At 31.4% G+C, this 14,312-nt stretch overlaps 2 protein-coding genes across 2 annotated transcripts; one reads left to right on the top strand and one right to left on the bottom strand.

Moving 5' to 3' along the window:
* The first annotated feature begins 1,234 nt into the window (after positions 1-1,234).
* LOC140447208 (glutaryl-CoA dehydrogenase, mitochondrial) lies at positions 1,235-9,424 on the top strand. The gene is made up of 9 exons (XM_072539723.1): positions 1,235-1,540; positions 2,001-2,030; positions 3,120-3,254; positions 4,509-4,742; positions 5,364-5,493; positions 5,546-5,700; positions 6,936-7,233; positions 8,369-8,529; positions 9,293-9,424. The coding sequence occupies exons 1-9, from the start codon at positions 1,471-1,473 to the stop codon at positions 9,352-9,354; spliced, it is 1,275 nt and encodes a 424-aa protein (XP_072395824.1). The 5' UTR covers positions 1,235-1,470; the 3' UTR covers positions 9,355-9,424.
* Positions 9,425-9,541: 117 nt separating this feature from the next.
* Positions 9,542-12,443, bottom strand: LOC140447209 (coiled-coil domain-containing protein 130 homolog). Its single transcript, XM_072539724.1, has 3 exons — positions 12,028-12,443; positions 11,650-11,910; positions 9,542-10,883 (listed from the first exon to the last, which is right to left on the bottom strand). Exons 1-3 carry the CDS (start codon positions 12,337-12,339, stop codon positions 10,500-10,502), a joined length of 957 nt encoding a protein of 318 aa, XP_072395825.1. The 5' UTR covers positions 12,340-12,443; the 3' UTR covers positions 9,542-10,499.
* Between the last annotated feature and the right edge of the window lie 1,869 nt (positions 12,444-14,312).

The following is a 14,312-nucleotide window of genomic DNA, read 5'->3' as shown; positions in this document are numbered from 1 at the left end:
TTTTGCCGAAACAAGTGTGAAATTAGCAATATATCAACTTCTAAAGCCATTATATTTCTGTGTACTCGATGTCTCATTAGCGGAGGCATCAAAAAAATGTGTAGGGTATAAAAATATAGATTAAAAATAATATGAATTTATTTTTTTCCACACGAAGATTTTAGAAACTTTTGATCAAATAATTACGTCTTTGGAATTTGTAGAAATTAATTTCTTAGAAAATATATGCGGTTACTGCGATTTAATGAGTCCTCAGGCCGGTAAACCGTGACAAACTTTTTGAAGTTATTGAAAATGCTTAGCTATATTTCATAGATTATCTTAAGAATAAAACACTGGAAACTTTTGTTTCTACAAGTGTAGACTTCCACGTAATTTATTAGACACAATTTATTTTCACTACAGCTGTTTCGGCAGAGTGTCTTGCACAAGATTTATTTTTACTATGAGTTAAGGAGAGGGGAGCTGTTTGCCTCAAGTTGGTCATTTAGAATTATATCTGTATTTTTTAAAGTTTTTAATTCCATATCATAAGGACTTTATATTGAATGTGAAGAATTTGAAATTGGACGTTAAAAGAATGATTATGATTTAGAAGGGGAGGTACGTATGTAGAATCTGTTTTTCTATTACAGAAAGCCGTTTTGTGTTCTGCTCTACGTTTTTTTAAAGGTTCTATCTTTTGACCGATGTACTTAAAAATGTATCATTAAAAAATACATAAAAAAATACTTGACGTCTACTGTTTATACTAGTAGTAGGAATAGTAGTAGCAGTAGGACTAGTAGTAGTGGTCAAAAATTGCGCTGAAAATGAGACATTCTTGACATATTTTAGAAAATAACATATATTATTAATGAAACTAATAATTAATTTGTTTTCAATACTCTTTCCTTTCTTTTTAACACCTTACTGGAATTGAGCCGACCATACCTAAATAAAACAAACAGAAATGATACATTCATGCTGCTATCCTTGCAGATATAAATACATTCTATAGTACTGTACCTACTAAAAGATTCTGAGAAAAATCTGGATACATATACATACAATCCTACAAATAACAAGGTGAAGTAGATGCGTTCCCGAATATATTTTTCCCAGGCCATTATAAATTCTGTATATTTTCTACACCCTGAAACTAACAAGCTACTCCGCTCATGAGAGCTCGATCAAAAACTTAATATAATCACATAAATGAATTCTCAATTTTGAAAAATATTAGGTTAGGTTAGTTTGTAAGATTTTAAAACACTTTTACATACATACTTGTTTTATTTTTTTGATAAAAGATTTATTAAGTAATCAGTAAACAATACGCTCCGAGATATTCTATAAATAAGACATGTTAAGATAGTATACAGATAACAACCCATTAGTGACGACAATATTGAAAGTGCTTTTGTTTTTCTCTACAATTTCAAAAGTGCTTTTCTGATTTCATAGCTGCTGTTCATTTTTAGTAATAACATGTCTTTAAATACTCTAGTAAAATTAAGCAAAATCGGTGCCGAAGTTGCAGTAAAAAATGCAAATAAAAGTATCCTTTTTAAACCAAACATTAGACTTTAGACTAAAAACATTCCTAATGGGTTTAGGACTCTAGAAATTCTAAAAACTCACAATAAATTCATTTAATGTTCTATTTTGATTATTGTCGATATAGTTGCTATATGTTCCATTCTTTGCATAAAAAGAAAACTCATTCAAAATGTTCCATATTGTTGCAGTAAAGTATTTTTTTACAACATGCATATATAATAATAATATGATTTGGTATGTAATAGATTGTGCTGTGAGTAATTTATTATCTGCCAGCCATACCGAACATACTAATTTTATACATAAAATAATAAGCAGTTTTTTATTCTTCTAGTTTTATGTTACTGTTACAGCCTCTTCAGATTGTATTCTAAAATGGCTATTATAGCTATAATATTGAATAAGTTTCTTAGTTTTTTTTTGAGTTAATTTAGACTATTCCTTAACTAACATATCAGATATACCAATAAGATGCTGTTCCAAGTTCGGTAAGTAATATTTCAAGATCTATGGCACACTACCAAGTAAAAAAATCTAGTTATATATTTAAGAATGTACAAAAACTCCTTTTTTCTGCCTTACCTTCCTTCATCAACCCCCAATTTTCTTAAGCTACTTGCTTGTAGCATTTTGATATTATTTACTATCTTTAATGAGAAATAACCACAATTTCAGTTGAAAATATGTTTATTTTGATGTTTCAATTTCCACTTCAGAAGTCATTCTGAAAATACAAATTAAGTAAATTATTTTGTTTTGTTATTTTATAATATAAATAATTCTTCTAAAATATAAGATAGATGAACTATAAATAAGCAGGTGTATACAATGATGCAGTAGCAGTATAAATAGACTTAACATAAAGAAAACAAACATCAAACCTCACTCAATAACTCTTTCTTTGTTTAATAAGATCACCTAATCTAATATTTAGCTACAAAAGCACTGAAAGTCCCTTTCCATTACAAAAAAGTGTACAATTTTTCTACTTAGTCTATTCTAAAACTATCTTTTACTATAGTTGCTATATAAGTTTTATGATACCACAACTTCAAGTATACTTTGTTAAAATCACCATATTTTAGTAAAAATCTTAGAAAAAATTGCTAATTTTTGTACAGCTATTCTACACTGTTTATAATAAATTATAATCTTGTGAAATTTTTATTGCTTATAAGAAACTATGTTTTGTATAACTGAGAACACTGTCCAACACTGAGTTATTTGCATTCATCATACAACAAAATTTTGATGCCCCTCAGTATTAGTATTAAATCCCTGTGAAAAATAATCACTTTTACATGGAAAATACAAAAAAATAATGTTAATCGCCCTCTAATATACATTGTACATTAATCACTAATTGAATCAGAATCCATTGATGTACATTTCAAAGCTTCCTAGAACTCACTAGCTCCTACCCTTATATTCTACTAATAACATTTTTCTTTTCTTCCCAATCTGATACCTTGTGGCATATCTCATAATTTATGAAGGCTGACATGTATTCTGGTCACGGTCATGTAATAGGTGTAATGAAAATTAATTTGTTTGATTAGCATAATTTCTAATTACAGCTCCATTCAATTGGCAAGACCCACTGAATCTTGAATCACAACTAACTGATGAAGAAAAATTAGTAAGGGACCAATTTAGGTCCTATTGCCAAGAAAAACTTATGCCTAGAGTTATAGAAGCGAATAGGAAAGAAGGTAAACATTTTTTTCATATACACAAAGTAAATTGCTTTTACCTCTTCATTTAAAATTCGGTAAAATAGAATCATCAACCAAAAAAACTAAGAATATACTTCTCCAGTCATCAAAACTGTTGGAAGCTCTTAGTTCATTCAGTAGTTGGTTGCTAAGTTTTAGTTAATATTATCTGCTATACAGACATAACCTGTGTTCCTCACTGTTTCATTGTCACAATTTACTTGATCCTGAAGCAATGAAACTAACTTAGACCCAGTGCCACCATTATGTTAAACCATAAAAAATGTTCTCGTATTTCTAATTTTTTAGAGCAGTCGTTAAAGTGGACAAATCTAATGTTAATACTTATTTGTTCCATATGTGCAGTCTAATATGATTGAAAAGTATTTATTCTGCTTGCAAAGCTGCAAAATTGATTTTTGTATTTCATTAGCCAAAACACATATAATTTCATTTTGGATTTTATCACCAAAATAAGAGGGCATTTTTTTACCTAGTAAACTTTCTGTGACACAGTAAATATCAGAAATTTATCTATCATCTCTATGCACTTTAAAAAAATACCCTTAGGTATATCTTTTAAATATTTTACTATTTTGCCCACAAAAAGCTAAATTTTTGTGTAGATTAAAATTGAATAACAGTAATTATTATTTTTATTACATTATACCACTGTTGTTTTTCAATTTCGAGAAGTTTTTGATGAGCACTGTCAATTGTAGTTTTATTTTTAAATATTTGAGACAGCTCTATCCATTTTTTTTTAGTTACTAAAGTGAAACCACCAACCTCTCCATGCCTTCCATTCGTCTGGTAATGTGTCCAAAGTACCTCAATATATTTTGGTTGATGATTGTGGTAAGCCTAGTATTGATGTCGAGTTCTGTCAATATTGAGACATTTGTGGATTATCATTCTACGATATACCCACATTTCAAAGGCCATTATTGCCAATGTCCGGATAATTATCCGATTTTCGCATAATTTCGTGGACCATCAGATAATTTTCGGATTGAACAATTTTTTGAATAATTTCGGATAATTCAAGGGTCTATCGATTTGATGTTAAGTTTTTTATTTGATTTATTTATTAATACATATATTTTATACTCATTTAAAATCAAATAAATATATTTTTTGTATTAAAAGTCCGCGCTAACACGTGACGCCCCTGGGATAACGCAGCGACGCCCCAGGTCGTCGCGATGCACAGTTTGGAAAGCTCTGCTCTATTAAATATATTTCTTTTAGTTTTTCATCGGGAAATTATGAACGAAATAGGCGAACTAGGTGTCTTGGGATGTACAATAAAAGAATATGGATGTGCAGGAGTATCTAATGTTGCCTATGGTCTGTTAACACGTGAAGTTGAGAGAGTTGATAGCTCTTACAGATCAGCGTTTAGTGTTCAATCGTCTTTAGCCATGGGCGCTATATATTCGTATGGAAGTGCAGAACAGAAACAGCAATACCTACCAAAATTAGGTAAGTTCCTATAAAATTACTTAGGCTTTGTGTGTGTGTGACAAATTGGGTAACTTTAGGTAAAAATCAAAATTTGTTATAAAAATTTCTATAAAAATCACTTTAAAAAATGTTATATCAGTCATTTGGTGAAGCCTAAAGTGGATGGAGAAAAATATAAAACAGAAACAAACAAAAGTCTTCTTTTTCTTGTTTTTATGTAGACATTACTCTCTCTGTTTTTCAGTGTGCCTCCAGTAAGTTGTCGTTTCATCTTTTTCGTGGTCTTCCTACTGATCGTCTTCTTTTTGGGGAACTATGATCGTCCCATTCTACTCTTCTATTTCATACCCAGTTCTTGATGTTCTTCACCATGCATCTACGTCGTATATCTGTACTTCCTAGCTCTGTCCCATAGTGTCTTACCATCTCTCCAAAATTTTTTCATCTCTCCTTTTTCTAACATCCTTTTTGTCCTCTCTGTGCCAGGTCGCGTACGCGTTATTTTTCCATATTGTTTCATTCAGGCAACCGGCGGTTCTGTTTGTTCTATTCACTTAATATTCCACTTCTGTGGATTTTAATTTTGAATTTTCTGTTTAATTTTGAAGTGTATACTAAATTTTGTTTAATATTTTGTAGCCAAAGGCGAATATATTGGCTGTTTTGGTTTAACTGAACCTAATCATGGAAGCGATATAGGACAAATGGAGACTAGAGCTAAATACGACTCATCTTCCAAAACCTATACTTTAAACGGCAGTAAAACCTGGTAAGTAATTGACATAATGTTAAATAAGCAAAAGATAAAATCACATTTTTAGGATAACAAATTCTCCAATAGCTGATATTTTTATTGTTTGGGCAAGATGCGATGATTCAAAAATAAGAGGATTTATAATCAATAAAAAGGAACATGGTAAAGGTTTAGAAGCTCCTAAAATTGAAGGAAAATTTTCTTTACGAGCGTCAACTACAGGTATTCCATTATCTATTTGTCTATAATCATAATATCAGGCCGGCTCGATAAGTATTTAGTAGCGTACAAAAGAAAAATGAAAATTTCGGAAAAGTTGCGATTTATCTCAATGTTTTTCGAGATCTGCCAAATAGACCTCTAGGCGATGACCTCATTCGACTAAAATTTCTGCTCGGCGATTGACTTTTAAGTTTAAAAGCAAAAAGAAGTCGCACGGGGCCAAATCTGGGGAATACGGTGGATGGGGCAGCAGTTTTTAGTCCAATTTGGCGACGTGGCGACGGCAGAGGTGTGAGCTGGTGCATTGTCTTGGTGGAAAAGCACTTGTTTCTTCGCCAAATGAGGTCGTTTTCTGCAATTCGGTGTTGAAATGGCCCAATAATTCGGCATAGTGGAACCCTGTGCCATTTGGCCTTCTCCAGGAAGTCGATATATATCACAGCTTATGAATTCCGGATAATGGTGACCAGTTTTCACCCACTTCGGAACTCGTTTGCCGGGTGAAGTCAACTGTTTCTTCATCTGTGGCGTGAACAAATAGATTCAGGTTTCCTCGAAGGTTACGAAACGACACAGAAACTCCTTCGAATTTGCGCTTAAAAAGCGTCATTCTTGTCTGGACTGAACAAACGTGGCACTCATCGCGCCGATATCTTTTTCGTGCCCAAAATTTTATGCACGGTGTGACCCAAGCGGTGTCTTTTGTGGTGTTTGCTATCTCGCGCACCTTCAATTGGATGTCTGCCAATACGAAATCGTAGATTTTTGTCACATTATCCTCTGTGGTAGCCGTTTTCGGGGTACTTGGGCGTGGTTTATCAAAAACCGACGAGCAAACACGTTGAAACTCATTAAACCAATTTTAAAAGTTTAACCAATTTAAACCAAATTTAAAAATCCCTGCTATCGTAGGAAAAAAATTACTGTACACAGCATCAAAGCGCTCTTTAATTTCCTCTCCAAAAAAATAATCAAATCACCGACCGATATTGCCCTTTTTCCATTTTTTTTTTAAATCTGCGGGAAACCTCGTTTTTACACGCGGTCAAAACAAAACTATGAGTCTGATTCGGCTGAAATTTTGACATTAGCCTTCTGCGCGAATTTACTATACGATAGAAAATTTATCTTGCGATAGTGGCGCCGTTGGACGGTGAGGCTAAATACTTATCGGGCTGCCGTCGTATACTACATATGTTAATAGCAATTATTTCCAAATTGTCATTATTTTTTAGGTATGATACTATTAGATAATGTAAAAGTGCCCGAAGATCATTTACTACCAAATGCCGTTGGTATGAGTGGGCCTTTTGGATGTTTGAATAACGCACGATATGGTATTGCGTGGGGAGCACTCGGAGCTGCTGAAGCCTGTTTGGAAATTGCAAGAAATTACACTTTGGAACGTCATCAGTTTGACAAACCTTTGGCGGCAAACCAACTGATACAGAAAAAGATGGCGGACATGGTGACAGAAATCTCTTTGGGATTGATGGGATGCTACCAAGCTGGTAGACTTAAGGATCAAAATTTGTAAGTTAAGTTTTATATCGGTTTAGGTTTAGTAAATATTGACTGCTAGTAAACTATTGTATTTAAATACATTTAATTTTGATAACACACTTTTTTGTGGAAAATCCATTTTATAGTTTTTGTGCATAGTTTTATGATGCCTTTCTAAATTACTTTGTTTTTCAATGATACTGGCGATTAACGAATAAGTAAAATACACTTATCTTTGACCAGAAGAAAAAAAACTTACTCTTCTCAATTCAGTGCCATTTCTTTCCTATACGTTAAATAGCGACAAAAATTGTATTTTTGTGATTTCTCAAAGAAAAGCAACATATTGCACTATCCAAATATTTTCAGAAAGCATATTTATGTACTGATATTTTATTGGTTGGCGTTTAACCACATCCAATCCCTAACCATTGGAATCGAATATTCGAATAAGAAACTGTCGTTTTTTGAGCTAATGATATTTAATACTATACTATCTAACCTCGAAATGCCAAAGTCGTCTGTGAAGTTGTCCAGCACTGGCGTTGTAATTTTAACCTGGAAAAATATATTTGTACTTATATCTGTTTCTTTAACAATTTTAAATATTTCGCATTTGGAGTTTGTTAATTATATTCAGGAAAAGTTTATTTATATGCCAAAATTTTCTGAAAAAGAATAATTATTGCTGTTAAGGGTGCTGAAGTATTTTGATACAGAAAAAGAAGCTGGGCAAACTTTATGACCTGTTGTAGCTCCTGTTTTAGTGAGTTTAAAATTATTCTAATTTTAGCCAGTATTTTATCTCAGCATAACTTGTCTTAAGACGCGATACTTTCCAAATTTTCATGATGACCTAACCATGAGTATACTCACAAGACTAGAACAGAAAAATGAATAGGAAAATTAGAAGAATAGGAGAAGAAACTCATGGATGCAAAACCTACGCAAGTAGCTTGTCCTGACATCTGTAAATATGTAATCGTATATACATATATATATATATATATATATATATATATATATATATATATATATATATATATATATATATATATATATATATATATATATATATATAAAGTTAAATATGTAAAATTTATTATAAATCTCCATTTCATTTCGCATCTTTAAAAATACACAAGCATTGTTTTTATATTTTTAGGCATACGCCCCAAATGATTTCCTTACTAAAAAGAAACAACGCAGGAAAAGCATTGGAAATTGCAAGAATTGCTCGTGATATGTTAGGTGGTAATGGAATATCTGATGAGTATCACATTATTAGGCATGTTATGAATTTAGAAGCTGTTAATACTTATGAAGGTAAGTTTAACTAAATAGTTTTAGCTAAGTAGCTTAAAATATCTACTACTAAAAATTTACTAAATCCCCATCTCTGGAAGTTGTCTTTACATCCGATAGTTCCAGTCCTAGTCTGTTAATAAATTTCTAGATGCTACATTTACTTTTTTGACATGAGCGGACTTAAACCAGCCTGAAGAAGTATAACAGCTAGCAGAAGAAGAGACTGCCTGCGCCGTTTTCCTCAGTAGTTGGGGTATGACACCCCAGTTCGAGCCTGTTATTTTATGGAGATTATTTTTCCGACAGACTTTTATTATGTTGTTTATACGTGAATGCTTTATTCAAAGTAACACTCAGGTATTTAGGATAGTGGAAGTGTTCCAACAGCATTCCTCTCCAGGCAAGGTGCATTCTACAAAAGTTCATAGGAAAATTTGGAATAGGTAATAAAAACCAAATAGGTGAAATATAAAAAAATAAAAGTGATGAGCCCAGACGATAAGAAATCATAATAAACAACAGGAAATTGGAACATGTTGTGATCAAATACATTTATTTAGATCAAAAAAATAATAATAGGACACAAATTCAGATATCAAAGTATACAGGAGAGTGAGATTGGGATGACAGCTTTTGGTAAAATCAAATACATGGGAACAAACTGTTAGATCAAGAATTGGCATATACATTTTGCATACTTATACATAAGTGTACTAAAATTTTGCTTTATTTTATCAATTTAACATTCAATTATACCTAAAGTGTTTTATTTTGTTTTTAGGTACTCACGATGTTCACGCTTTAATATTAGGGAGGGGAATAACAGGAATTGCAGCATTTTAAAAAGCTCATTAAGTTTTAAACATTATATTTTTTAATATTTTTACTTGAAAATATATATCTTTGTTACCTATCTATATTTATTATTTTCTCATACATCCATACTACTAAAAAAATACACGGAAAGCAATTCCGTTGCTGGATTTGTTTATTGAAAACAAAAATGAGAAATTTTAGTGATTTCTTGAGAACTCTGGAAGTTTGGGTTTTTATGAAAGACTTAAAAATGATTGGTGGCAAACAGAGGGTAAAAGGAAATCTTGGATTGTTTGATGAATGTTGGAAGCCGAGTAGAGAGTTATTTGTAGCTAACCTTAGAAGGAGTAACATCATATACTGAGAAGTGATCTAGTGCAGGTAGTTTTGAACAGTGTAACAGTAATTTTTTTTTGTGAGTAAGAGTTAAAAAGTGGTAGCAGCTCTGGTCTATCAATGCTGATTGAAAGAAGTTGCAGCAGTTCAGTTTTGCAGTATTTGTAAGTACAAATAAGTTATTATTCATCGGGAGAATCATAGACAAGGATATTTTTGGCCGCCAAAAGGATAGGAAGGATTGTTAGGACATCTGATCTAGTTTCCATGTAAGCAGGACAAAGAAAGGAAAATAACTAGAGAGTATTTCATAAATGAATATCAGAAACAGTTTAGAATTGAAAGTTAACCAGTTTTTTGGAAACAATATTGCAGAGGCAAGTTTTGAAACGAAACAAAAAATAAAATTAATAATTTGTAAGGTTTTTCTTTTCTTAATTTTCTGTAATGTTAATTTGGGCTGTGCAGTTTAATTTCTCAAGATAAGGAAACATTGATATTTCTAAGTTCTCAATTCAACAATTCCTTTAAGTACTTGTACAAAAGAAATTCTTACCATAAGCAACATATTTTTTATTAAATTAACGTTTTTTCACAAGATTGTAACTTTTAAGGTAGGTCTTGCATATATACTATAACTTCTATAATTGGCTCTTGTCTTGCCGTTCGATGTAGTTGTAGTCTTATCTAAGAAATCACCAGGATTTATTCTTCTGCTTCAGATAGCTCATAACTGGCGGTTTGTTTATTTAACCAACTCTCACTCATTTGAACATTAGATCTTGATTCACTCCTTTTTTATATCAACAGATACATTCTCTAACATTGGTATATCTTCATTCTGATTCACTTGTTGATCCATAATCTCCAACTAATGATGTTTTTGCCTTTTTGGGTTCATCCTTCTCCTCAGTTTCAGTCTTATTATCTCTTTTCTTGATTATTCCCAAATCTTTTTTACTTTGATTTAAAATTTTCATGGCTTTATCCTCTTTACTTCTCGAAAAGTTAGACGTAGGCAGCGATGACTGTGATATGATTTCTTTTCTTATAGTTTCCATATTTTCGTCTATACTCTTTGATGGTTTTAGTTTCATGCTCAGAAGAGATGCTACTTTTTTGTCTTCTTCTCTTTCAGGTAAAAGAGGAATGTCTAGGCTGGATTTTTTTAGAAGAACTTGATCATGAGTTACTTTTTGTGTTGCTTCATAATTGGCCTTCTGTAAAAAAATATATATTAGTATATTAATTTTGGAACAACTTTGAATGATATTCATGAAAATATATAATACAGAAAGTGATCTAAGACACTTCTTATTGCTGATCCAGTAAACAGTTGTTTGACAAGATCAGTGAAGTCAAAGCTTTTTCAGCACATTTACCATTTGCAAACAAACAATATGGGATTTATCATTGCATATATAAGATATAATATTAACTTCATTAACTAATGCACTAGAACTTTTACGTCATTACAAATAGAGATTATAAAGATATACATAAAACTATAATTTCAGCAAATGTAATACACAAACTATATACTATATAAATTGCAATTTATGTATTTATAAAAAAACAAGTAGTAATAAAGTACTGTCTATGTAACCTCATCTAGAATTCATTTTTTAGCAAAGAGTTTGTAAATTTTGACTATTTCAATATTGTGAATAATCTCTTTAATGCCTTGTAATCTGTTTGTCTCTCAAGGCAATCCTTGCATTCATAATGGAATCTACTTTAAAATTTAAACATATATATCTAATTGAAACAAAAAGAATCAAATTCTTTTTTTGATATAAGTACTACCTATTCATTTTTTGAGGTACATAGGCAGCACAGCTGTTAACAAATTGAGACTTTATTGATTGCAAAATTGTTGCTTTCTTTGCTCAGCCTTTATGTTGAGTAAATGTTTGGCCCTTTTGTATCATGTTGCCACTGTTTCAATTTTGAGGTCTAAATAAAGGTTTATAAAACAAGTCTTACCCTGAATTGTGCTCTAAGCATCTGATTAGCAGAGTAAGAATCTGCCCAAACATCTTCATTCCTATTAAACAGTTTAACAAGCCCAGGTTTCACACTTTCTGCAGTAGTCTTATCTTCACTACCATGCTCAAGCTTAAACATGGAGTCATCAAATAGTCTTTTTTGAGTTTCTTTGGTTTCAGGTACAACTTGTTCATTTGTTGTTGGATCCCAACGATTTTCTTGTCTTCTAGCTCCTGATTGAATAACGTAGTCTAAATTCTAAAACACAAAGTAAATCGAGGAATTTTTTGGACACTATGTATTTGTCATATTTTTATACTGTTAAGATTGTCTGATTTAATGATACTAATGTATATAAAAGGTAAAAGTACTTACTGCTGGATCGGCTCTAATTACAAAGTGATTATCACATAGATGACACTTCATTTTAAACTCATACACAGGAGTAGTGTAATACATTCCAACTTTAGTTTTTTCTGCATTGTATCTTACACCCATTCCAATGTGATTCTTACAGCCATCACACCATATATTATATGGCATTTCAAAACGTATAATAATAATACCTTTGTCTATCTTTCGAGCCCTTTCTCTTAGGGCATGAGTCCCCACGAATTTGTTGAGACCCCCGACCCGTGGGTCATAGTCGGGGGGATAATATTTATTTACTCCTTTTCGTTCACCCATGTTAAAAGTATATAGTTTTCGTTGTAAATTAAGTGTTAAAGTGGTTAAAGGTTTGTTTATCAATATAGAATATAATGAAAACGTCAATTGCTAACCTATAAATTGCTATCAACGTCTGTCAACGTCAACGTCATTCTCATATCTTCTTCCGTTTCTTTCAACTTTCAAATAGTGTAAGTTTTGAGCTATTTGAGTAGTTTACCTAAATATTAGGATTTTTATTGGTTTAAATTTCATTTGGGAATATTATTACCATTCACTTTTTTTTAAACTTCATCATTTTAAGAAATGTTGCTACTTTTAGTTAATATTTGATGGACTTCTTTTCATGCGATATGTTGCGCCAAATGTAGAGAACTTACTGTACCTCGTTGCAGTGTTGTCAGAATTTCAATGTTTCAAGTTAAATTAAACTAATCAAATAATTTAACATCAAATACAGTAGACTCCCTCTATAACGAGAACTGAAATGGCAAACTAATTACATCGTTATAAGCGGATCTTGTTATATCCAACAACAATAATATCAAAGAATATAGACGCTTATAATATTATGCATACATAATACATACTATGCACATACACATACATACATATACACACTATACATACATATTATGCATTAACTTTCTATAGTGAAGCCATTCGGAGCAATATAAGATGCTAATAAATATTGTTTGAATGGCGTTTTTAAAACAAAGTTGTTTACCTTTATTGTCAATGAAATGCATTAAAACAAAAAAGAGTTGTTTACTGTTACTGTCAATGATATACGTTAAAACAAAAAATCTGTATTCTGTAAATATGTATAAAGCGTATAAAGTTATTTTGTCAATTTTGTCACTTTAAATTGTCCAGTATTCTATCTATCATATTTTCTAAAGATGTGAAACAGTTTTATGCTTCTTCATTTGCGTTTTGTCCTTGGATAGTTTCTGACAACCTTTAAAACACTTTCCACATCTTGTCTATTAGAACCCATATTATTAGGTGTGAATGGTCAACCCAATACAATGACACTTGTGAATCATAAATTTTACATTTCCGACTAAGAATCATAAATTGTAAGAAGTTTATTGCGGGCGGCCCGCAGTTAAAAAGGGTATTTATTTATAGCTACGACCGGGCCAAAACGTAAAAAACACGTTTTTCAATCTCATTTTCTCTCGTTATAAGCAAATTTACCTCGCTATAAAAGGTTATAGTTTAATAGAAATTTCACGGGACATCTAATGTACCTCGTTATAAGCGAAACCTCGTAATAACCGTGTTCGTTATAAAGGGAGTATACTGTAAAAAGTAAATAACAAGAAATTTAAAGATAAATCAAAAATGAATTATGCAATATAAAGGTGTAGATTCTAAGATTCTATATTATCGATAAATATGATTTTGCTTACCTATATGTAAGTAAAGCTAAATGGAAACGCTAAAAAGGGCATAACTTTTTAAATATAAACAAAAAGGTTAATGCTATAACAAGACAAAAGAAAGTGAAACTCCAACAACACTATTAAATGACAAAAATTGTCTCATAGCATCAAATGAATAACTAAAGACACACTGGCTGAACTATATTCAGAATATGTTCGAGGATAACAGAACTGAATTATCGAACATTTCAGAAGACGGAAACTTGAGCATTCTATCCTAAACTCAGAAGTCCAATAAGAGATTATAAATAGCAAAATTGGAAAAGCTGCTGGACTTGATAAATTCTATAATGAAAAGATAAAACTACTTAACAAAGAAAATATTTTAGCCCTTACGCAAGCTACTAACGACCCCTAAAAAACAAGACACATACTTCAAGACTGACTGAAATCCTTCTTTATACAATTGGTTTACTTCGTTGTTAAAACTAGGAAGACACTCTCTCTCGCTTCATAATAGTGCTCTAGTTTGATATGCAAATAAAGAGACTTTCCACACCACCATTCATAAGATATTAACAGAAAAATTAGGCTATTACA

Source organism: Diabrotica undecimpunctata, chromosome 8 (assembly GCF_040954645.1).
Source record: "Diabrotica undecimpunctata isolate CICGRU chromosome 8, icDiaUnde3, whole genome shotgun sequence".
In the NCBI taxonomy this organism is placed as follows: Eukaryota; Metazoa; Arthropoda; class Insecta; order Coleoptera; family Chrysomelidae; genus Diabrotica; species Diabrotica undecimpunctata.
This window is presented reverse-complemented; position numbering and strand designations above follow the sequence as displayed.

What these genes read in the sequence shown, in the direction of transcription:
- LOC140447208 (XM_072539723.1), top strand. Translation starts at nt 1,471, where the DNA reads ATGTCTTTAAATACTCTAGTAAAATTAAGCAAAATCGGTGCCGAAGTT. An exon ending in AAGATGCTGTTCCAAGTTCG is followed by an intron (nt 2,031 to 3,119) that starts GTAAGTAATATT and finishes TTCTAATTACAG; the next exon opens with CTCCATTCAATTGGCAAGAC. An exon ending in GCAATACCTACCAAAATTAG is followed by an intron (nt 4,743 to 5,363) that starts GTAAGTTCCTAT and finishes AATATTTTGTAG; the next exon opens with CCAAAGGCGAATATATTGGC.
- LOC140447209 (XM_072539724.1), bottom strand. Translation starts at nt 12,339, where the DNA reads ATGGGTGAACGAAAAGGAGTAAATAAATATTATCCCCCCGACTATGAC. An exon ending in TAATTAGAGCCGATCCAGCA is followed by an intron (nt 11,911 to 12,027) that starts GTAAGTACTTTT and finishes TTTGTGTTTTAG; the next exon opens with AATTTAGACTACGTTATTCA. An exon ending in TGCTTAGAGCACAATTCAGG is followed by an intron (nt 10,884 to 11,649) that starts GTAAGACTTGTT and finishes ATTTTTTTACAG; the next exon opens with AAGGCCAATTATGAAGCAAC.